The sequence below is a fragment of the Salarias fasciatus genome, chromosome 3 (genome assembly GCF_902148845.1).
Source record: "Salarias fasciatus chromosome 3, fSalaFa1.1, whole genome shotgun sequence".
Classification (NCBI taxonomy): domain Eukaryota; kingdom Metazoa; phylum Chordata; class Actinopteri; order Blenniiformes; family Blenniidae; genus Salarias; species Salarias fasciatus.
This window is the reverse complement of record NC_043747.1, coordinates 7,228,180-7,251,324: the sequence shown is the minus strand read 5'-3', so window position 1 is coordinate 7,251,324 and position 23,145 is coordinate 7,228,180. Positions and strand designations below refer to the sequence as shown.

Here is a 23,145-nt window from a genome sequence, read left to right as displayed (position 1 = left end):
TCGGGCTCGGTCCCTAATAAAAAATCCTGATGAAGTTTAAGATGTGTTCAGACAGTTGAGGTTGTCAAAATTAGATTTCAACAAGTGGAAACACAAACAGGTAAAATGCCAAATAATTTGGGTGAATTTGAAGGTGTTTGCACATTACAATGTGTAAAGTTTGTACAAACCAAAGTTTGAAATGTGAGAGGAAAAGAGGCCCGAAAGGGGAAACTACTTTCTTTTATTTGTGTTGTGTTGCTCAGTGTTGTCTCCCTTTCAACCTAACTGAATAAAATAAATCACCTTTCAGTGATTTCACTTCAGATGACAGGTATTGTTGAAATGATCCACCCAAGAGGAGCCACCAGGTCTCAGGTTTGTTTTTAGCACAAAGAAGTTCAGACATAAAATCAGAGACTCTTTTTACTGTTAGCTTTTGCCCCCTCTGGTGGTGAGAGTTGGTTCCATCACCATTTCTCCGTTCCACAATTACTTTCAATTGTTGCTGAGTCAATGGTTTGCATCTAATAAGAGGAAGAGATTTAATAAACTCTGTCAGTTTTTTCATACTTAAAAAAATTAAATTACAATATCTTTGATCCATTGTGAGACTTTGTTTTATCCAAGCTTCGGCTGCTCATTGGCAGAGTGGGGTCTCTGTGGGAGGACACACAAATGGCCAAGCGGGACTCAAACCTGTGACCTGCCAATATATAATGCAATAGTACGAACCACTTCACTGATGTTCCTTCCTGTAGCATGTTTGTGTTTTGAGGACTGAGGCAGAACATTGAGAGGAGCTGGAGCCATTCCTCTGGAGCTCTGCAGGTCACAGCCAGGGAGGATAAATCTGTATCTGGGGTAAAAGAGGAGGGGGGGTGGTGGGGGGAGGAGGAGGGTGTATTTTGGGTCTGAGGTCTCACAGTGTGTGTGTGTGTGTGTGTGTGTGTGTGTGTGTGTGTGTGTGTGTGTGTGGAAGTGGAGGTGGCCGCGGTTACAGCCCGTCTCATGTGTCATTGTACAGCAGAGACTGGAGGCAGCTGCTCTCTGGTGAGTCTTCGCATTTCTCTCTGCTTTTCTCTCTCCTGTGTTTTAATGTCACATCTGCTTCCTTTGAGCGCAGGCCTGTCTCTCTTAGGGGGGTGTTGTTGGACGTCCTTACATGTGTTTTGAGTCCTTACAGCAGCGTCCTCCGCTCAGGACACTGACTGTTACTGCAGATTCAGATGTTCGGGAGCTTTTTCAGGACTGGGCCTCTGATTTGGCATCAAGCCACAGCATGACAAGTGACAGACTGGACTAATATTTTTGGAAAGACTGTTCGATTGCTGTGTCATGAATACCTGGGCCTCAAGCAGAGAGCCAACTCAAAGCTTGTACTTCAGAGCAGAACAGACAACAAAAGAACTGCACTCATGTTTAATTTGAACATGTAGAGTTACTGTAATATAGTAAAATCATGTTATTAATTATAATAAAGTGTATAAATTCTAGAAAACAGCTGTCTCTGTTTCAGTATTCAATACTGTTTTGGCCATCATCTAATTACTCGTCTGGATTCTGTTTTAAATCGGAAGTTCATCCAGCTTTCACTGCACCGTGTCCTGTTTAGGGTGAAGGAATTTTACACCTTGGACACCAGCTTTTGACACCTGGGGGCAATTTTAGACCTACAAGACAACATTTCAAATGAAAACATGTTGTTTTTGCTTTTTTTGTTCAAGAAAAGTTTAATCAATATTTTGAAAATGATGTCTTTTTACACATTTGAAAATAATGTAATCTTCATATTTTGCCACTAGTAGGTGTTGTTGATTGTTTTTCGAATGAAATCATACATGCACAGAGAATGATACCGTGCAAACATGAAAGAGGACATGGACATTCGTGTAGACAGACGACCAAGTTGAATTTGTTATTATAATTCTCAACTTCAAAACTACCAAATTCAAGAACAATATGGACTCAGAGTCAAGGCATTCTGGATGCTGCCATTGTTGTTATTGTTCATCTACTGAGCATGTGCTGAAGAACTATGTAGTAAGGCCGTGGTGTGCATGGTCATTAGCAGCATTTCAGAGAAGTTGTGTGTTCGGCTCATTAGCGAAAAAGTCACGTTTTTAGTGGCTCTGGGCATTGCTGTCATGTAGACAGACACCCAAAACACAACAAAAATGTTCAGTTTTCATTTCAAAACTTTGTGTAAACTTAGTCTGAGACACATCGAAGAACTTTACTCAAATGTTTTTTTTGGATTGAGGCAGGAAACCCTCGCACATGCTCAGGGCCATGGGCATAGGCAGCCTATGCAGCAGCCTCGAGTGCACCCAATTGCTGCCCCCTTGTGGATGCATGGAGGAACAGTGAATTGAAATACAGTGTGTTAAGTGCCGTGCGGCGATATTGGTAGAACCCGTCGGCCTCCCTCTTCCCCCAATCCCCCGTTCGACACGCTCGTCCAGGGTGCAAAACCAGCCAGGACCGGTCCTGAACACACCGTGAAAACAGGCAAACTGCTACTTTGCTGTGCTAACCTAAATCTGAGTTGGTGCAATATGCAAATTATTGCAGTCGATGCTGATTTACAACATACAAATCATCCCAATTTTTTTAGATGTGTGTCTCACAATTCCAAATCAGAGAATCAAAATGAGCTGAAAAAATGACAGCAGCTTAAGCTATCATTAAATTGAGACTATGACTGACTGGTTAAGGTCAAAATAAATTGGGATCATGTGGTCAAAAGCAGAAACCAGTGTAACAACACTCCCCTAAGACCTACAGGTTTTCACCCCTTCACGGTTTGCATCGTAGATTTGCATGCTGATGAACCCTCAACTAAAGTCATGCCATCTAATCCCAGCAACCTCAATGTCACAGCAGGTTTGATGTCCCATGCAAAGGCTGGTTGCTTGCGCTGAAAATGACGCTGCCTCTCCGCCGTGCAGGAATGGCCAGCACTGGGAACCTTTCTGAAGAGCAGGTGCACTGCTCCATCTGTCTGGACGTATTTACCAATCCCGTATCTATACCGTGTGGACACAACTTTTGCCAGAACTGCATTCTGGGATACTGGAAAACCAGTCCATTGTACCAGTGTCCCATGTGCAAGAAGTCCTTCTACAAAAGGCCAGATATTAGCGTCAACACCGTTCTGAGGGAAATTGCTGAGCAGTTCAAGGAGATCAGGGTAAAGAGCGCAGAAACAAAAGGAAACGGAGAGCAAGGAGAGGAGAAAGGAAAGAAGTGGACAATGGAAAGAAAGAAAAAGGAGGATGAAGAAAGGCTTCTGGAGAAAGATCAGAAGCAGCAGCTCATGGAGGAGCTGAAGCAGAAGCAAGAGGAGGAAAGAGCGAGGATGAAGGAGAAAGAAGGGGAGAAGAAGCCACCGCAGGAGGACTTGCCACCGTTAATCCCACCGACGGCTCCACCTAGAGGTTCTCCCTCATTGTCAGGCCAAGCTACAGCTGCACGTCCACCACCTCTGCCAAAAACGTCACCCCCACCCTCCCCTCAGATCTCTGCTTCTCCACTTTCTCCAAGTCCATCTCTTCCGCTCTGGGAGGAGGTCCTGTGCGATGTTTGTCTGGGAGACGGCCGGCCGAAGGCGGTCAAATCCTGCCTGGTGTGCCTGACGTCCTACTGCGAGGAGCATCTGAAGTCGCACACGGCCAGGTTCACCAAGCACAAGCTGATGGAGCCCGTCGCCAACATGGCGGACAGAATGTGCCCGAAGCATGAGAGGCTGCTGGAGCTTTTCTGCAAGAAGGACCAGACTTGTGTGTGTGTGCTGTGCACGGAGACGGACCACAGGGCGCACTACACCGTCCCCGTGGAAAGGGAGTGGACAGACAAAAAGGTGAGACAGACCTTCCACCAACCAAACACACAAGGAGAAAATGCTTCTGGGGTAAAAAATAATTCAAATCTGGGATTCAGAGTTGGGAAATAATTCCATGTTCAGAAACAACACTAACGTACCCTTCCATTTACCCTCAGAAATTGGAGCTCCAAATTTGTTTAGAAGGAACTACCTCTCTGAAGGTGGAACTTCCTAAAGTTCTCCTTCCTGTCAGTAGAATTGGAATTCCTTACTCAGAAGAACAGTCTCTCAGGGGAAAAAACACAAATAGAAAGAATGGGTTGGAAAAGCCCTTCTTGCTATAGATATCATGATAATATGTTGCATTTTATTCACAAGAAAACAAACTTCACACCCTCCAACAGCAGAATGGGAGAGCTGGATGTATAGGATGTTTGCAATGGCCAGAACATTTTCAAGTTATCTAAAATCACTCCCCTATACTTTGTCACACTGCATGCAGTCATATAGAAATGTCAACATCTTCAACGCCATTTAAAACCATTCATGTTGGAAGTTGGAAGTTGCCAGCGGAAATCCAAGCAACCACTTCAAATTTTGAGAAAGTGGGGTCATTTTGATAAAGGAGTGTTTTCTGGCTTTGAGCCACTTGCAGAGGTCACCAGGTATTTGAATAATATCAATGGTTCCAGCCCCAGTAGTACTGCAAATAAACTGTAATTTTATGCAGATGATGTTACCGTTTTCTTGTCTCAACCTAAGACCTTTATTCCAGGTAATTTCAACCACAGATTCTGGATTTACTTACCAAAGTGTTGAAATGTCCTGGTTTGATCTCTTCATCTCCTGTTTTGGCATCATTTGCAGGCACAGTTGAAAAGAACAGGCATCGATGTCCAGCAGATGATCCAAGAAAGAGTGAAAAAAGTGGAAGAGCTCAAAAACTCTGTGGAGCTGAATAAAGTAAGACCACATGAGATCACATGTTGGCTAATGTCTCCTACACATAATTCTTCAAAATGTTCTTCTTTTTCTTTAAGGCCAGTGCTAAAAGAGAGATTGAGGAAAGCATGCAGGTCTTCTCAGAACTGGTGCGCTCCATCAAGAAGACTCAGGCGGAGCTGGTTCTGGTCATTGGGGAGAAGCAGCGGCAGACGGAGAGGAGGGCTGAAGGCCTCATCGCTCACCTGGAGCAAGAGATCTCTGAGCTGAAGAGGAGGAACACGGACCTAGAAAATGTGGCCCGAACTGATCACATCCACTTTTTGAAGGTGGGTAGTATGTTTAAGGGACAGAAAGTTGGTAGTTCAAGTAGTTTTGGTAGGCAGTGCTAGTTACTTTATAAAAATGTTTGAGGAAGATGCTGTACAATCTGGATTTTAATGAAACACTTCCACAGACTGTAACTAAGAAAAAGAAAACAACGAAACATCTGAGTTAAACTACAGACATACAGACAGCTCATTGAGAGGGAAGCCAATCTTTACACTCATAGATGCTATCCTTTCTTATTCCAACGTGTTAGTTTAGGATAAATTCCAAACTGACTTCTCTTTCAGTAAGAAGTTTCATTGAAATGTTAGCAGTCCTCGTGGTATTCTAAATGATGCAGTCTCTGACTGAATATCATTGTTTTTGCAGAGCTTCCCATCTCTCAGCATTATCCCTTCTGTTAGAGACTGGTCCGACACCAGCGTTCCCACTGACACCTGTGTCGGTCTGATCAGGAGATCTGTGGCCAAACTGGAGGAAACATTAAATGAAATGATCGACAAATTATCTGACAGTGGTAGGATACCATTTGACATTGTGATTTATCCCACATGTTGAGAAGCTTCATAAAAAGCTGATTTCGTGATCTGAAAGCATTTCTCCTGTTTCTCCTGCAGAGATCAAAAAGGTTCTGAAATACACAGGTAAGGTTTTGTTTTTTGGTTTTGAATCCATGTGAATCTTTAAACTGTCCAGTAATGTGACGTGCTTCACGTCTCTGCAGTGGATGTCACTCTGGACCCCGACACGGCCAACCCCTGGCTGCAGCTCTCTCAGGACAGGCATCAGGTGAGGCACCTGGGGGCCTGGCAGGACCTCCCCGACAACCCCGTCCGGTTCGACACGGTGGTCATCGTGCTGGGCCGCGACGGCTTCACTTCGGGCCGGCATTACTGGGAGGTGCAGGTGGGGGATAAGGACGACTGGTACGTGGGCGTCGCCAGGGCCTCGGTGAACAGGAAGGGGAGGATCTCCGTGAGCACCACGCAGGGATACTACGCTCTGGCCATGAAGAAAGGCCAGGGCTACCGGGTGTCCACATCCCCGCCTCTGCTGCTGTCTGTCGACACGAGGATCAAGAGACTGGGCGTGTACGTGGACTACGAGGAAGGCCAAGTGTCGTTCTATGATGTGAGGACTCGGAGCCATATTTACACACTTGAAGACACCTTCACAGAGAGGATGTTTCCCTTTTTCTATCTGTACTGCTGTGACAAGGCCTCAGACACCATGGTGATCTGTCCTGTGAACGAGAAAAGCCTGATCAAACAAGGATCAAGCTAAGGAATGCCTTTGATTGGTGAAATTAGTCCAGTTTAGATATTGCAAGTAAATCTGTGTATTATTTATCAAGGCAATACATTTAAAGGCACAATGTCCATAGTAATAGGTGAGATTAAGTATTTACAGTAGCTTGCTGGACATATGGCAGCAAATTTGTGTGATTTTGGTAAAAGATAATTTCAAGACAAGTGATATTGCTTGCTCATAATATTAAAAAAAGTAAGTTCCTTAACCACAGAATTGATTTTACGATTATGTATTTGATGTGTGTATGATCAAAAATGCAACTGTATTTATTTTAACATGCTTCATGATGAATAGAAGAAAGTTTAGAGAAAAGTATCACATATCAGTGCTGTGCAAGTTATTAAACTCTTGTGAAGTGCAGTTACGAGTAGTTCTTTCAAAAGTAGACTGGAGTTATTTATAGAATCAGTACTTGGAATATAACTAGGTACGTCTGTTTATGCGGCCTTTCTTGAACTTTTCTATGTAAAAGTAGGTGGTCTGAGTATTCATGTATAATTGTTGTGTATTTTCCTTAAAGGATCCCTTCATCTGAACAACTAAAAGTTTCTCTGTTACCTTTGTTTTTCCAAACCGCATGTTGACTCTGAATAGTTGTCTGTTGTTGAAAGCAATAAATAGCTCATACAATCCTAAATTTTGCAAATTTTTAAATTTTCTTTTGCTTCAGTGGATGAAAGACATGAGTTTCGTTTCAGTGAAATGACATGACTTGTCCACACCCACTGTGATTATTCCAGCTGGACCAGCCACTCAGGGTTCATTTCAATTTCGGCTCTGAACTGTTTCTTTAGTCTTTACAAAGGCGCACTGTCCTACACGCCGGGAGACTGTCGGCAAACAAAAACCCGAAGCCAGGTGGGTCATCTTTTGTATAGCTTGAGTTTTCTGTTGTGTTTTTGTTATTTAAAATGCTGAACTTGGTAAAATGGAATACAGAACGGGGATGTGCAGGCTTGTTCATGTGGATGTGACTCACTGGGCGGGTCTGAATTGGCTCTGGAAACAGTCTGAAAATAGAGCTCACACTCAATGCTTATCTAACATTGAGATTATTGTTCACACTTGTTATGGTGTGATTGAGATTTTTTGCAGATTTTTTTTTCATTTAATTTTTAAAACTGCATTGATACAGGATCTAAACTCACTGATGAACCAACAATCTTGAGCTCAAACATCTGTTGTTTCACTAATGAAACAGTTTGCATTTATTTTGTCTTTATTACAAAGCGGTGTCTGGTAATTTATTTTGGGATATTTGTATGCAATACCTTGTCTGACCTGCAACAAAGTGGTCCCTGTAAATGTGTTTTTAATTTCTGTGTTACATATAATGGAATAATCCTGAACGAACAGACATGCATGCATTTAAGTAGAAACTTTCTCCTGCAGAGATCTCATCATGTCGGTACTGGATGTCTTTGCGTCACTGCCACAGGATCACTTCCTGTGTCCGATCTGTCTGAATGTCTTCAGTGATCCGGTCACCACTCCGTGCGGCCACAACTTCTGCAAGACCTGCCTGGTCCAGACGGGGGACGACGCCGACGAGTTCTGTCAGTGCCCGACGTGCAAGAAGCGCTTTAATCGGACGAGCGAGTTCTCCACCAACACCTTCATCGCAGAAATCTCCACCCAAATAAAGAAGAGAAGGGTGGAGGCGGCGGAAACCCCCGACGCACCGTGGAAGGTGAAGTGCGACGTGTGCACGGACTTCAAGATGAAGGCGTCAAAGTCCTGCCTCGGGTGCGTGACGTCCTACTGCGACGCCCATCTGGAGCCTCACCAGAGAGTTCCCTCCCTCATGAGGCACAAGCTGATCGACCCGGTGGAGAATCTGGAGGAGAGGATGTGCGGCAAGCACCGGATGATCCTGGAGCTCTTCTGCAGGGACGAGCAGGTGTGTGTGTGTCTGCTGTGCAGCGAGACCGAGCACAAAGGCCACGAGACCGTGCCCGTTCCGGAGGAAGCCGCTCGGCAAAAAGTAAGGAGGGGTTCGCACAGTCACACACATTCTCCCGTCACTTGGTAGTTGTAGAGTTGACAGTCACTGTGATGACATTCCCACTGGGTCGTCTGTCCATATAAATGATGGACAGTGTTTTCAAAATGTTGCAGTGTACATGTGAAACTTTTTTAATACGAAAACGCAAAAATTATGTGCTTTCACTTGAAATGAAGTCGGGGCCTGAATCTCTGCAAGATGCTTTCAGATGAGGAACAAACACACTTTGTAACTTCTTCTAAATTAAAAAGTAAAAATTAATCTCCAGCAAAAAGTCAATTCTGTATTGTTGCTCTGAAACCAATTTCAAATATCTCAGATTAAAGATTCACAGCTGCTGTCACTTACATAACACATTCAAACCCAAAAAGAAGAAGAAGAAGCAGCTGAAAACTCTCGTGAGAATTTTTGTCAAATTAGGAAATGCACTGTGAAATAAATCTTTAAATTTGCCTCACTAAACACACACTTTCACACAAACTAAAGTTCAAAAGACTACGCGGACTCAGTGATCTTGTACATTATTTCATTAAACAATTTTTTTTTTTTTAAAAAAAGGTTCTTGTTTCTAAGCCTTTTACTTCTGCTGATGTGTTGCAGTCACTTTGTTGAAAAAGAGACCTGATCTAATCACGCAAACTGAACCAACCCCTTAAAAAAAAGGAAAAAAAAACAACAAAACAAAAATGCTGCAGAGTTATTGTGACTCACATTATGAATCATAGCTGCCAGTAAAAAAAAATCACTATTTGAAGCTAAAAGCAACACGTTGGAATGTTGAACGTCGGGAGTTTCAGGAATTCTTCCATTTAAGATTATGAAGCTTATTGTGTTTATTTATTTATTTATTTTCTGAGATTTGACACAAGAGTTTGTGAACATTTTATTCCCATCTAAGTTGGACTTGTTCATGCCTTCACATCCGCTTCACTGAACATTTCACTTTTCAGGAGACAATTGAGTCCAGAAAAGCAGAAGTAAATAAGATGATTCAAGACCGAATGGGGAAGATCGCAGAGATCACCAGTTCTTCTGATCTGACCACTGTGAGTGTTCTTGATCAATTGAAGACACGAAAAAGAAAAAAAAAAGCACTTTTTTTAACTGCTGGGCTTCTTTTCATAGGAAAAATGTATCACAGAGATGGACGCTTGCAATGAACTCTTCAACACTCTGGTGAATAAAGTTCAAGAGAAACAAACAGCCCTGGCAATGTACATCGAGAACAGGCTGGCCAAGTCAATGAGCAAAAATGAGTCAGTGGTTAAAGAGCTGCAAGAGGAGATCGCAGAGCTACAGAGGAAACACTCGGAGCTGGAGGAGCTGGAACACAACGAGGACCACTTTCAGTTTCTGCTGGTGAGTCAAACTGTGGGACGCTGAACCGACTGGATTAACAATAAGATCACTTCTGAACTGCCTCCTCACCATCTGTCCTTCAGAACAAAGTATTCATGATTCACCTTCATGTGCTTGTGAATCATTTCAGGCTTTGCGTGCGCTGAGCAGAGCGTCGAACGCCAAGGACTTGCTCCAGCTGCAGGTTTACTCGGACCTGTACGTGCAGACGACGCGCAGGGCCCTGTCTCACCTCATGCTGACTTTTCAAGCAGAGCTAAAAACTCTGACAGGCATGGGTAAATATGTTACGCAATGGTCACTCTTACCAAAGATTTCCCCAAGTTGTGAGACGAAAATAACTGTGTCGCTGTCTTCACCTCTGTTTTCATGTAGAGCTGACCCGAATGAGACAGTATAAAGGTGAGATGAAGTTTAACTGATCGCTGTTACAATTACTGAAGCTCTGAGAGTCTGATCTTTTTATTTCTTCCTGTCAAATTCACAATTTCATTGTTAGAATTAGCACAATTAGAGGGATCAGTGGTAAATCAACACAGTAATAATCCAGAATTCTCAAATGATCATTTACTGAACTGAAAGTGTAAACCAGATGTCAGACTTAATCACACGAGGGAGATAGATGCAAAAGCAAGGTTTATTAATACCACTTTGTGACTGTCGCTGATACCAGAAATGCATTGGTGAAATTATGTGAAATCAGAATGCCACTGTCTGCAGCTTTCCAGGATTGTCCAAAATGTACTTTTTTAAAAAATTATACATGGTAATTTATTTATTTATTTATTTATTTATTTGCGGTCTGTTGCGGACTGGCTGGTACAGCATTATATGTGACTAGTCCGAGATCAATCTATTGGATGTGGAAAGAGTCAGAAATGTGGGAGGTCACTGTGTATTCATTTTTAAATCGGACCAGTTGAAAGGCAGTCGTCGGAAAATGAACAATGCCAACTCGAATAATCACGGATGACTGCGTAATATTATAAAATGCCACTTTCATACTGTTTGACGAATGCATACACAGCCGTGCGGGGCAATCCACATGGAATTTAATCCGAAAACACCACGGTCGGACCGAATTGCAGGTGAACAGAATGCTGTCTCTGCACAATGTTCCAAAACCGTCCACCAACTCTGCTCAACTGGAAGACATGGATCCATGGTTTTACGTGACCGCACGCACGCCGTATACGGAGTCAATCCGCCAGCATCCACCAGTGATGTGACATAAGTGCTCAAACACAAGTTCTTTTTGTCTTTTTCAACGAGAAATAGCTTTTCGTACAACTTCCTACCATCACGTACTGCAGTCTGCTGTGGTCCGCTGACCTTGGCAGACTCAGTACTTCAGTGTGAAAGGGGGGTAAGAAGCTATTTACTTTTCCAAGGAAGTCAATGCTTGCTCAATGCTTGCGTCCTCCCCAGTGACTCAGTTACTTTGTCAACTAACTCAAAAGTAACATTTAACTGTGTTGAGGAAAGAACTTTTCAATTCACCAAACAGCCTTGTTTTAATCAAACATGATAATTACAAATTAAACCCAATGTCTTGCAGAGGCAGTCAACTTTGACCCGTCCACTGCAGGCATTCACCTTGCGGTGACGGATTACGATACTCGTCTGAAGCGCTTCAGCATCGCCAGAAGTCCCACATGTCCCGGCTCCAACAGATTCCAGCTGTCCATGGTTTTCGGGAAAGAGGGCTTCACGTCTGGGCGACACTACTGGGAAGTCCAAGTAGGGCTGTGGTCCACCTGGGACGTCGGCGTGGCCAAAGAGTCAGTCCCCCGAACCCAGAACGTCATAACCAAAAAGAACGGATTCTTCACCATTGGAAAGAGGGGTGGTGAATATAAAGCTTACCATTCATTCTATGAAGTTATCAATCTGTCTCCAAGGCCAAGGAAGATAGGGGTTTACGTGGACTGTGAGGAGGGAAGGGTCTCTTTCTACGAGATCGATCAGAAGCTGCACATCTACACATACAAGAAAGTGCCGTTCACAGAGAAACTCTTCCCATGCTTTTATCTGTACAGCAAGGCGAAGAAATCTGAGCCGATGATTATTCTACCCATTAGGAACTAGACACAATCTCTCTGACTCCAATAAGATGAAATACCTAGAAATAAAAAAAAATGTATTTCAATTTTATTGCGAGCTTCATCAGCTAGCTTGCAGGTCAAGAGAGCTAAAGCTTGGGACAATGACTGTGTAAAGGGTTTATGAAATAACGACAACTGTACATAGATTAAACCGATTTTAATCTCTCGAGTCTTGATTGATACAACCATAAAAATTTCTGAATGACAGCCGTTCGTTGCCTTTTTTGGAGCGTTGGCGTCGCTTCCATAACGTCACGAGGTCTGGGTTTACAAGCATCCTGGAAATGACAGAGTCCACCAGACCTAACCTGCAGGTGAAGGCGTGTTGGTGTGGAACGCTTAACAGGAGATAAGAGTGTAACTGAAGTACTGTAACTGAAGAGCAACACACACAGCAAGGACAAGTCAGTGGTTCTGTAAAGAAAAAGGTAAGGGATTTTAGTATTCTAAGTGTTTATGTATGTATAATATTGCTGATGTGACATGTGAAAGGATAAAATACAATAAAATGACTTGTTTAATCCCAGAATGAAATTCCTTAAGCTGAGTTTGAGCGTTGGTTTTTACAGGTTAGTCTGTGTGTGGTCTCATTTGTGACAAACGATTTAAATTCAAGTTTATTTCTAGAACACCACAAACAACTCAGTTATTTCAAGACACTTTGAGGGCAGACAGAGAGAAAAGGAGAGGACAGAGAAGGAGGGCAACAGACAACAAGACATAAATATAATCACTGATTAACAGAAGAGGAAAGTTTCTCATGTTGTAACTGCTGTAAAAAGCACATAAAGATAAAAGAGGCAGTGTTCCATTAATGCCAATGCCTGTGGCTGCTGTGACTGTGACCACAAGAGAAATAAGCTCTCAGTAATGAATTAATAATTATTTCAGATTTCATTGAAAAAAATAAAACCATGACTGACGTTATTGTGTGACACAAATAAGTGGTTTAATGGCAAAATTCTGAGCAATTAGTTAGAGTAAAGTGCATAAACAGACGAGAGATTTGACTAAAGTAGTTAGATACACATTCTAAACACAACAGGAGGATTCTGCCCTCACATAGCAGGGAAAATGAAAATAAAAAACATCATTAAAGGCAAATCAGTAAAAAAAACACTCTCTCTCAAATTAGTTTATTATTCTTTTACACTTTTATATCTTTTTATATCTTTTACACCAAGATAGTTTCTCTGTTTTTCTAAAATACCATTACATATTTTATGCAAAAAGTTGTGGGTTTTTTTTTTTTTTATATATAAATTTCTTTCACAATCTAAAGGAAAAAAAAAGAATGGAAAATAAAAACAATGGCAATGAAAGTTTATATCTACTGTATGTTTTGTGGGATACTATCAGTCCAATGTGTGGATCAAGATAATGTATGACAAACACAGAATGTATTTAAAATGTTAGTTGAAGGAAGCAGTGAAGTGTGGTGAGGCTCATGGCTGGGGAGGCATCAGTCAGATACGTCATATGAGCCCTCACCAGAAGCACCCAAAAATAAAACCAATTGATAAAAAACTGAATAAAAATGTTTCACAAAAAAGTCTTCTTCGTGCTTTGGCTTTTGCTTACCATACACTTGCTCGGTGCTTTGGCTCCAGCACACAAAAAGCACATTTGATTTTAAAACATGTCATCAGGGTCTTACCTTTACTCATAAATGAACTGGGTGAGAAAAGCAGGCAGGGAAAGCTGTGGACATCCACACAGCCAGTCTCTAAAATTGTTGACTCAGCACTTGACACAAATGTCTTATTCCACTGCCTCTCCCCGGCATCATTAGCGCCCCCTAACATGAGGCCGGAGAACTGCCGGCCTCCCTTATGCTTCCACGCCACCGATTTTATGGCCCAAGAAACACATTACAGAAACAAAGACAAAAACACAGCTCTTTCTATAAATCAGCTAAACTATAAAAATGTAGTTCATATAGTATTCGTATTTGTAAATTTAATAGCGACATACAGAGAGAGAGCACCGTCTTCACGTGAGGCCCAGACCTGGTGCAGCGCTGCGTGGCGCTGTCTCCGTTGCCTCTCTCCTCAGTATTTTAATTGTAAACGTGAAAATTAAAAGATAATATGAAAACGACAAAGATAAATTGCGAATTAGTTTATAAAATCACTGGAAAATACAACCATTTATTTTTTCATTTCCTTTCATTTTTTTTCTGTCCCATGTCGGCCTCCCCTGCCTCCTCTGACCGCACGTCACTGAAAGGAAGTAAGGACTTGTGGTTGAAGTGACCCGGCCTCCACATGGCAGTTGTTTACACCAGTGTCCAAACAGAGAGTGGTTTGCTGCGTAGGCGGCATTCCCACCGTGTTTTTCTCTCGTCCCGCTCTGAGGTCAGAGGCAGACACTCGCTGCTCTGCAGTGGATTTCACCAGAGGGCCCCTGAAGAGACGGAGAGGAGATGAACTCGAGGAGCAGCAGAGCCAGATCCCTCCGCACGCTGCCTATCGGGACTAAGAGTCATGTTTTTACGTCAGTTTGAGTTTGGACATGCTGACGGGGAGCGGATTTCTTCTTTTGCCGCGGCTTCCCTGTGAGACAGCAATGGTGGCGAGCCAAGAGAGATGATGAGTCGATGCGGAGGCGTCCGGTAGGAGCTGGTTCACCGAGGCAGAGCTTAAACTTCACCCTGTTGCCTCAACAATCCTCAGTATCGTTTCATTGACCGACGAAGACAGTGTTGTTGAGGTTTTTGCTTTTGTGACGTTAACAGGAAGAGAGTACTTCCAGGGAGGCGGAGCTCTCCGAGCGCGCCTCCGCCCCCTGGAATCCGTAGTACAAAGATTTATCACTGTGGCACCGTTCAGACACAAGGCAACACAACAAGGAAATGCAATAAAACAAGGTGATTAAGAAAGGCATCAAGGTTTTAAAAGAAGTCACATCTTGTGTTTAATGGAAAGCCTGAGAATGTTTTATGTCCTGATTCATTCAAAAGAAGTCAGAAATCCCATAATTCTTAGAATATTTCTCAAATAGTAGTGAGATGATTGTATCACTATAAATAATTTTGGTTGAATTCTATTCCCGAGTCCATAATTATTCCCAGATTCCTGGTTGGATTTGTTGATATATGTTCAATGTATTTTAATTAGTTTTGTTTGTTGGAATGAATAATCCTAAAACTGAATATTTAAAAAAGGCTCTGTGACACGATCATTTTAATTTCACATATTCATATATTTCTAGTAAAGGCTGTGAAGATTTGTTTATAGATTTAATTGACATCTTCTGTTGCGAATGTTCCCTTTTAATATTATTTGACAAAAAAATTGACAAAGGTTTTAAGAGAAAAATTAATCCACAGATAATAGATAACATTGGTAGAAGGCCTTTCAGTGAGCAATGATTTACTTTTCCATTTTTTACAAAAGAATTTTGTTTGAAAATGTTAAAGATGTGATCACTTTTTTTTTTTAAAGTGAGTAAAGTGAGGAAAAATAAATATAAGACAAAGCATGAAAATTCACAAACATGTTTCAAGTGAAAAGTATGTGTTATGTGAAGTCTGGTAACCGTGTGGATCTGTTCATGTAGTTTTGGTTAGCCCAGTCATGCCTTCTGCATGTCCACGTTGGTTTGTGTGATATGAAAATTATAAAAAAAAGTGCGGAACATGTATCCACCTGTAACATGAATGGACGCGGTGTGCATGCGCAACAGCAGCGTTTTCAAAAAGTCGAGTTTTCCCCTTTGTCCACGAGGATGGAGTCAGTGTTTTGAAAGAGGTTCACCTTTGAAGCCATTTTGAAAAATGTGTTTTTTCAGTGGGTCTGAGCAGCGTTGTTGTGTAATACGACCCTAAAAATGTTTCCCTTTTCACTTGAAAATGTCGCGTAAACATTGCCAGAGTCTGTGATACTGGATTCTAATTTAAGACTCTGCCCTCCCTGCAGATGCTCTGTGTTGGACAGTCGCTGGAATCCGCCATCGCCTGTGCTCACTGATGCCTGTCTGACCACGTGTCGCTCGGATGCACGCAGATGCAACAACAGGCGTTAAGCATTGAGCAGGTGTCGGCGCTTCCCGAGTGCTGCATCTGTCTGGATGAGTTCACCAGCCCCGCCTCGCTCCCCTGCGGACACCGCTTCTGCCTCGAATGCATCGGAGAATACTGGAGGATCCACGAGGCCTGCCAGTGCCCGCTCTGCAAGGCGGTCTTCCCCATCAGGCCGCGCCTCAAGACCCACTCGACGGCTCAGCCTCAGGGCCCCGCCGCGCCTTTAAAGGCGGGCGAGGTTCCCTGCGACCTCTGCCCCTCCAAGCGTCCGGCGGTCAAGTCCTGCCTGGTGTGCCTGGCTTCCTACTGCGGAGATCACCTGGAGCCGCACTACCAGGACGAAGAGCTAGGGCGCCACCTCCTGATTAGTGTGGTGAAGAACCTGGAGGACTCTGTGTGCAGCCTGCACGGGAAACAGCTGGAGAGGTTTTGCAGGAGCGACCAGACTTGCGTTTGTGCCATGTGTGCCCAGACAGAGCACAGAGGACACCACATCATATCCATCGGCAACGAGGCTGCAAAGAAGAAGGTAACGTCAGATCCGAGCTCCAGAACCGGAACCACACGAGTCATTAAAGCTGCGCTCTCTCACAGGTCAGACTAAAACGCAGACGGATGAAACTTCAGCGAATGATTGACGAGAGACTGACTGAAGTGAAGAAGCTGGAGCTGTCTGTGAATCCAGAGGAGGCTTGTGCACAAAATGAAGAAATCAAACAGCTCCAGGAGGAAGTCGCCGAGCTGCAGAGGAGACACGCAGAGCTGGAGCAGCTCTCCCAGACGGAAGACAACCTCACCTTCCTCCAGGTATTAAAGTGTTTAAACACCTCACTAACCATGAAGTGAAAGTGAAGAATAGCAACTGTAACCGAGCAAGCATTGATGGTTTCATGTTCTGTCCCTCCTGTTTGTGCAGCGGTGCCTTCACAGTGCCTTCTGACCTGGAGAAAGACTTGACGACGAGCTCAGAAACATCTTTTCTCTCATCTTTCTCTCCTCGTACCATATGCAAACAGAGAGACTCAGGTGAACTCTGCATTATTCTGCTTTCAATGATCCTGCACTTGATGGGCAAAACTGAGTTGAAAAGGTCAGATTTATTGCCTTTTTTTTTAATAGAACAAAGAATACAGCAGTTTCTTCATTTTTTGCATTGAAGAGAATTTTTTACCTTTTTATATGTTCCTAATAGAAGAAGACTAATGTCCATTCATATGACATTTTTATGGCACTCGAAGGTACTGAAAAAACAACCTTCTGAAAATGCCGATCTGTCTCTGCACCACACCCGAAGTAAATAGTTCTTTTGCAAAACAACATCAGTGTTTGCCTTCAGAATGTCATGAAGCCAGCTGTCCTTATTCTCCAGGGACTTGGGCGATAAGTTGTTCAGAGTCACTGTAATGACAGTCCATCTACGTCATCTGACCATACGAATCTCCAAAGTTCTCTGCTTTGGTTTATGTGGTTTCATTGCAAAAGCAGCCAACAGCATCCACTAGTGGCCTGTCATGAAAACTACATCGTTTTCAGCATTTATGCCATTCCCATTTAAACAGACATCAACAATGTTTTTAGCACAGAAACAGACAAACAATGTGTTTCATCTGGAAATGCTGTCATGTCCACAGGTTTTTATAAGTATATCCAGCAACCTGTAGGATTATTTTATTGCCAAACGTCAAGATGCTCCCACAATCCTTCTATTAATGCTTCTCTAACGGGATATTTATCTGGGATTTAAGCCTGCAGGCAGTGCTTTTTTGTTTTTTGCTTTTCTTCAATGTTTTCATAAAAAAATTGACAATTTCTTATCACTTTATGAGAAAGAAACTATTTTTCTTCAGGATATGCATTTTTCTTTTAAGATAAATTCTAAATATTGAGTATAGTATTGATATCTTACACAGTTTTAAACAAATATTTAACATGAAAACGTGCAAAAGTTTTCAAACAAAAAAAAAGTGTGGCTGTTGTTTGAATGTAATTTAAGCCTGGATTTTGAATGTAATGATGTTGAAGATAATAAATCAGTCTTGAAAGTCTATATTGTTTTCCTTTTTCTACTGAATGACTAAAATGTCAAAATGCTGTTATGTCAAAATAATAAAAAATAAAAGTGTGCTGGAAACATCCAAAATTCTTGTATGTATAGTCAGAAATGTGCCTTTGATTTAAGAACCAAGAATGAAGCTTATAGAGTGATTATTCCAAATAAATGTCACCAGTCAAACCAGCTTTGCTGTCATGAAACGTCAAAGTCAAGCCCATCGAAACCTTTTGTCACGGTGAGATCAAACAGTTGGTCTCCTGGATGTTTTGCCTGCTTTGACTTGCAAATTTGCTCAAAGGACAGCGATTGACTTTGACAACCAGAAGTGAAAAGGAGCAGCGGGAGCATCGCTCAGTAGAACACGACTCGATTTGAATCAGCTCGTCACCTGAGGTAAGCATTTTTAAAAGAAATCTGAAAACCCATTTGAATTTCTTGGCCTTTCACCCAGTTTGAGAGTCTTCTGCTGTTTTTATGAATATGTTTTTTTTTATTGCATTTTATCTTGCACTTTATGTATTCATGTCTATTATTGGATAGCACTTTGTCTCAGCTGTGTTTGCTGTAAAGTGCGGTATAATTAAAGTGGAGCTGAGTGAACTTGCTGAGACTTGCAAACGTGATGGAAAGAGAAACGAAACTTAGAGGAAGTGGGAGGTTTAAAGGGAAAGACTGGCAGTCACTGGCGCAGGACTCAATAGGCAACGGCTCATCGCCTGAGAGGTAAGCATGTTCTGAACACACTGAAAAGAAATGACAAGGAAAATAACTCGCTCTGATTATTTACTTGTTGAGATGTCGGTTGAGTTTGTGCTTCCTGTAAAATCCAGTCGTATTAAACTCTCACTTTGCTGGATTGAATTACTGGGTAGGTGTGCCGGTGTGTAAACAGCTGGATAAATATAATGCGAGTGCTCTGTTAGAATGGTTTTCACACCTTGAAAAAGATCTTCAGTTTGGTGTTTTGATATGGTTATTTACGTGGTTTAGTGTTATCAGTTATCTGATGCACTGAGACAAATCTTGTTTGGATTCTGGGTGTGTGTTTGTGTGTGTGGCTGAATGTCTTGGGACTTATTAGGGACCAAGCCCTGGAGGGCAATGTCTCTATTGTTTATCGTCCGTTTGTTTTACTGACTGAGTGTATAAACACAAATTTGATCCCCTAAACCACATCCAAAACTCACCAAATTTCTGCATGCACATCTTGACTGGCAAAACATTTGATAAAATGGAAAAAAATAACCCCATCGCTGCCAAAATGAGCTCTCTAGCACCACCTAGATACACTAAAATGGCCGCCATGGCCCGTGGGAATGTTGTAGAGAGATCAAACCATCGTTCACCTTGCCAAGACCTAAAAACCGCGTGCTGACATCCCTGACCTAAACCCAACAGGAAGTCTGTGATCGAAGTTCTGCTCTCTCCCACTCCAGCTTCCTGTCCCCCTCTTGACCATATATGGACGTAGAGTGATGACATCATTCAGCTGAGAACAGCTGTCAATCAAACTCTGACAGTCAGTTTTTTTTCATTCAGTGATTTTCAAAAGCTTATATATCTAATTTTAGCAGTCAGCAAGGTATGAGGATGGTCTCTGTCGTGGGAGGGCAGGAGGGTGGGTGGGCTCGGTCCCGACCAATTCCTATGATGGACTAGTGATTTCTTCAGGGTGTCAAGGCATCTGATCTCTAGGGATTGAATTATTGATTGAAAAAGACATGGAAATTTAACACACTGATGCTTGAACTCTAATTTCTGAGTAACCTTGTGCTGCTGTCTTTAAGCAGATACGATGGCCTCCCTTTCAGCCTCTCTCAGTCAGCCCAGCCAGCTGGAGGATCACCTGAAGTGCTCCATCTGCTTTAAAGTGTTCGATGATCCTGTCACTACAGTTTGTGGCCACTCCTTCTGCATGAACTGCCTCGTGGGCAACCAGAAACACAGCGGCGGGACATGTCCTTTATGCAAAAAGCATCTGAATGTTGTCCCCGATGTGAATATTGTCCTCAGAGAAGTTGTCCAACAGCTGAAACAGACGCAAACAGAAGACGATCCTGAGAAGTACACCGGGGCGTGGGGCGAAGTGCCGTGCGACGTCTGCACAGAGGAGAAGCTCAAGGCGAAGAAGTCCTGCCTCGTGTGTCTCGTCTCGTATTGTTCGGCTCACCTGTACTTTCACCTTTCGGCCGAAAGACTGAAGGGCCACAAGCTGGTGGAGCCCGTGAGGAATTTAGATTCGAGGGCTTGTCTGAATCATGGACGCCCTCTCGAACTGTTCAGCAGGAATCAGCAGAAGTGCGTTTGCGTTCGCTGCTTGGAGGAAGGTCAACATGAGGCCGTGTCCACTGAAACTGAATGGAAGGAGAAAATGGTGAGAGTATTTAGTGTTTAACATTGATGAAAGAAACACAAGGAATTTTGAAAATGACTTGGTTTTCGTCTTCTGCAGGTCAAACTTGGAAACACTAAGGATGAGCTACAGCAGAAAATTGATGAGCGAAAATCAAAAGTGGATGAGATCAATACTGCTCTGAAGAGCTGCAAGGTAAGATCTGAAATCCAGACTGAAAAACCAACCCTATCCCTAAATCCCTATGAGGGCAGGATACACCTGGTGAGATATGGAGTGTTTCTGCTACTGTCTAAATAATTTTAAGGATCGGCTGGACAACGACTGGTGGGATATTGAGGCTGTGCTTAATGCAGTGCTAGCTATCGTGGAGGAAGTCCAGGCAGTGCTGCTTCAGCCACTGGAGGACAGGAAGAAGGTCTTGGAAAAGGAAGCAGAATACCTAAAAAGCAAGTTGGAAGCAGAGATAAAAAACTTAGACACAATGATCTGTGAATTGGATGATATTTCTGTGCTCGAGGATCACGTCCTTTTCCTTCAGGTGAGACAATCCCGGCCTTCCTCCTGGAAGTTTTTTTCCTTCTATTGAGCCGTGAGTCAGTTTAACTGTTTTGTCTCTTTAGCTGTACCCACCTCGTCAGGACACTGTCTGCTTCAAAGACTTCAAAGACTGGACTCAGGTGGCACTCGACACATCGCTTTGTTTTGGCACCATGAGGAAAACTACCACAAAAATGATGGAGAAAATTCGAGAGGAGCTTGAGAAACTGACCGCATTCGGTAAGACTCAACAGTAAAAGTTAGCTTAAGCCAAACTCCTGCGCGGTGAATGAGAAACTCTCCTTTACTTCACAGAACTTGAGAGGATCTCAGTCTTTACAGGTGAGCTGTGATTCTCTTTAACTGGCTCTCTCTGTACAGATACGCTCGATTCACTAAAACATTTCAATCAACAGAGGATGTACAGCTGGATCCCATGAGCGCGCACCGACGCCTCGTCGTTTCCAAAGACGGAAAAGCAGTGATCGACGGAGGACAGGACCAGAATGTCGCCGACAGTCCCAAGAGGTTCGACCTGCTCGGCAGCATCCTCAGCCACCAGAGTTTGTCTTCTGGGAGGGCTTATTGGGAAGTGGAGGTCTGCAATAAGACCGGCTGGGATCTCGGAGTGGCAAGAGGTGACGCCAACCGCAGGGGGAAACCGAGGGTGAGCCCCGATAACGGCTACTGGGTCGTCGCGCAATATGAAGACGACAAGTACGCAGCTCTGACGGCGCCGCCACTCCGTCTGCACCTGGAAGAGAAACCGGAGAAGGTGGGGGTGTTCGTGGACTACGAGGAGGGTCTGGTCTCCTTCTACAACCTGACGGCTCACTCACACATCTACTCCTTCACGGAGTGCACGTTCAAAGGAGAGCTTTACTCGTATTTTGGTCCACACGTGAAGCAGGGCGACAGAAATTTGGAGCCTTTGATTATTTCTGTGATATAAACAGGATGTTAGTGACTCAACACTTGAGGAGAATCTGTGTGTTTGTGTTCCAAATGAATCCTGTCCTCTTTGCCCTTTTCTGGGAGTGAAAGCAATCATGTTATTCTGGGAAAAGAAGTAGAAAACAGTTAGGAGGAAACACATTTACTGATTTATCATATCTTTGTTTCTTCTACTGAGGAGGAGTTTACTCTCTTCTGCTGTGACATTCATATTGGTGTTTGCATTCATTGTGGGGTTTTGCATTTGTGTTTTGCATGTTGTATTTGTGTTCCAAATAATTTGAGGTCTTCTTCCGGAAACAATGTATCTCTAACTCTTATGAAATTAGTTAAGACAATGTTAAAAAAAAAAAAAAGACATTACTCAGAACCAGTTTCTTGTACTTCTATTAAAGGGGCTGTATCATACTTTTTTAGCTAGTCCAAACCCTAGAAATGGCATTAACATGGTAATAGTTTATTTTTGGCGCTAAGGAAAAGTCATTTTGTGTGAAATAAAAGATTTTCTGGGGCTAATTCTGAAACCCGGAAGAGAAAACGCTCTGTTTCACTGAAAATGCCGCCTCTCCCCCTGTGGACTTTGACTGACAGCGTACTTCAACCAATCAGCGCTTCAAAACAAATGCTGACTAGCTTTAGCTCTTTAGCTCTAGCTTCTCTACACGCAAAGACACGCGAAAACATCTTTTCCTGTTAGAAACTAACCAAGCGCAGACTCTTCAGACCCTTCAGACTCTTGCTCTTGCTTGACTGTTGCTTTCAGACGATGGTTAAAGTTTATCTCCGTAATCAGAGTTAGAAAAAAGCGGCAACACTGATTGCCGAGGGCCTGCGAGAGGGGGGCTCAGGGGAGCCATCTTCTCCGTGTGACGTGAACGTGGGAAAACGGAGCGTTTTCACGGGTGTGGGAGGGGCTGCCTCTCTGAGCAGCACAACAAGGAGGAAAGCTCAAACACGCAGGCACGAAGGAAAAAAATGCTTTGGGGGTGTTTTTAGTGAGTACATAGCCATATAACAAGGTTAAAACATACAAAAAGTGAATTTTGCATGATACAGCCCCTTTAAGAAACTATAAATGAATGTTTTATAAATGTTATAACCTGTATTTGTAACTGTTTTGATTTGATTTTGAACATAATGATTGTGAATGCTTGTTTTTAATTTTTGAACAAGTATTTCAACAATGCACAATAACATTTCAATAGCTGAGGGTCCAATCTGCTAAGAAAAAAATAAATAAATAAAAAATATAATGTCCATGAAAATGTTTCTCTTGGAATTGTTTGTTCTTGACCCAATCAAGTCAAGTCAAGAAATCGGGGGAATTGTCAGTAGTCAGGGAATTCTAATGTAGACTGTTTGTT

The 23,145-nt window shown here is 42.8% G+C and overlaps 4 protein-coding genes across 5 annotated transcripts; all 4 read left to right on the top strand.

Moving 5' to 3' along the window:
- The first annotated feature begins 986 nt into the window (after positions 1–986).
- LOC115385637 (E3 ubiquitin-protein ligase TRIM39) lies at positions 987–6,583 on the top strand. Of its 2 annotated transcripts, none has more exons than XM_030087709.1 (7): positions 987–1,032; positions 2,863–3,841; positions 4,673–4,768; positions 4,846–5,076; positions 5,447–5,594; positions 5,695–5,721; positions 5,802–6,583. In XM_030087709.1, the coding sequence occupies exons 2-7, from the start codon at positions 2,906–2,908 to the stop codon at positions 6,359–6,361; spliced, it is 1,998 nt and encodes a 665-aa protein (XP_029943569.1). In that variant the 5' UTR covers positions 987–1,032; positions 2,863–2,905; the 3' UTR covers positions 6,362–6,583. The 2 variants fall into 2 exon arrangements, with proteins under 2 accessions (XP_029943569.1, XP_029943579.1); XM_030087719.1 differs by having other exon boundaries at positions 1,018–1,032; positions 2,866–3,841.
- Positions 6,584–7,790: 1,207 nt separating this feature from the next.
- On the top strand, positions 7,791–12,326 carry LOC115386172 (probable E3 ubiquitin-protein ligase TRIML1). Its single transcript, XM_030088394.1, has 6 exons — positions 7,791–8,372; positions 9,344–9,439; positions 9,519–9,752; positions 9,883–10,030; positions 10,128–10,154; positions 11,311–12,326. The coding sequence occupies exons 1-6, from the start codon at positions 7,791–7,793 to the stop codon at positions 11,838–11,840; spliced, it is 1,617 nt and encodes a 538-aa protein (XP_029944254.1). The 3' UTR covers positions 11,841–12,326.
- A 3,519-nt stretch (positions 12,327–15,845) lies between these two features.
- On the top strand, positions 15,846–16,821 carry LOC115386171 (E3 ubiquitin-protein ligase TRIM47-like). The gene is made up of 3 exons (XM_030088393.1): positions 15,846–16,410; positions 16,476–16,556; positions 16,798–16,821. The coding sequence occupies exons 1-3, from the start codon at positions 15,865–15,867 to the stop codon at positions 16,819–16,821; spliced, it is 651 nt and encodes a 216-aa protein (XP_029944253.1). The 5' UTR covers positions 15,846–15,864.
- Positions 16,822–18,638: 1,817 nt separating this feature from the next.
- LOC115385750 (E3 ubiquitin-protein ligase TRIM21-like) lies at positions 18,639–22,201 on the top strand. Its single transcript, XM_030087821.1, has 7 exons — positions 18,639–18,657; positions 19,725–20,308; positions 20,387–20,482; positions 20,595–20,828; positions 20,911–21,067; positions 21,143–21,169; positions 21,244–22,201. Exons 2-7 carry the CDS (start codon positions 19,730–19,732, stop codon positions 21,777–21,779), a joined length of 1,629 nt encoding a protein of 542 aa, XP_029943681.1. The 5' UTR covers positions 18,639–18,657; positions 19,725–19,729; the 3' UTR covers positions 21,780–22,201.
- Positions 22,202–23,145: the final 944 nt, after the last annotated feature.

Bases quoted from the DNA above. Each gene is read 5' to 3' on its own strand.
- LOC115386171 (XM_030088393.1), top strand. From the start codon at position 15,865: ATGCAACAACAGGCGTTAAGCATTGAGCAGGTGTCGGCGCTTCCCGAG. The intron at 16,411-16,475 runs GTAACGTCAGAT...GCTCTCTCACAG, and splicing joins ACGAGGCTGCAAAGAAGAAG to GTCAGACTAAAACGCAGACG. The intron at 16,557-16,797 runs GTGAATCCAGAG...CTGTTTGTGCAG, and splicing joins TGAAGAAGCTGGAGCTGTCT to CGGTGCCTTCACAGTGCCTT.
- LOC115385637 (XM_030087709.1), top strand. From the start codon at position 2,906: ATGACGCTGCCTCTCCGCCGTGCAGGAATGGCCAGCACTGGGAACCTT. The intron at 3,842-4,672 runs GTGAGACAGACC...CATCATTTGCAG, and splicing joins GGGAGTGGACAGACAAAAAG to GCACAGTTGAAAAGAACAGG. The intron at 5,595-5,694 runs GTAGGATACCAT...TTTCTCCTGCAG, and splicing joins CGACAAATTATCTGACAGTG to AGATCAAAAAGGTTCTGAAA.
- LOC115385750 (XM_030087821.1), top strand. From the start codon at position 19,730: ATGGCCTCCCTTTCAGCCTCTCTCAGTCAGCCCAGCCAGCTGGAGGAT. The intron at 20,483-20,594 runs GTAAGATCTGAA...AATAATTTTAAG, and splicing joins CTGCTCTGAAGAGCTGCAAG to GATCGGCTGGACAACGACTG. The intron at 20,829-20,910 runs GTGAGACAATCC...TTGTCTCTTTAG, and splicing joins ATCACGTCCTTTTCCTTCAG to CTGTACCCACCTCGTCAGGA.
- LOC115386172 (XM_030088394.1), top strand. From the start codon at position 7,791: ATGTCGGTACTGGATGTCTTTGCGTCACTGCCACAGGATCACTTCCTG. The intron at 8,373-9,343 runs GTAAGGAGGGGT...TTCACTTTTCAG, and splicing joins AGGAAGCCGCTCGGCAAAAA to GAGACAATTGAGTCCAGAAA. The intron at 9,440-9,518 runs GTGAGTGTTCTT...TTCTTTTCATAG, and splicing joins GTTCTTCTGATCTGACCACT to GAAAAATGTATCACAGAGAT.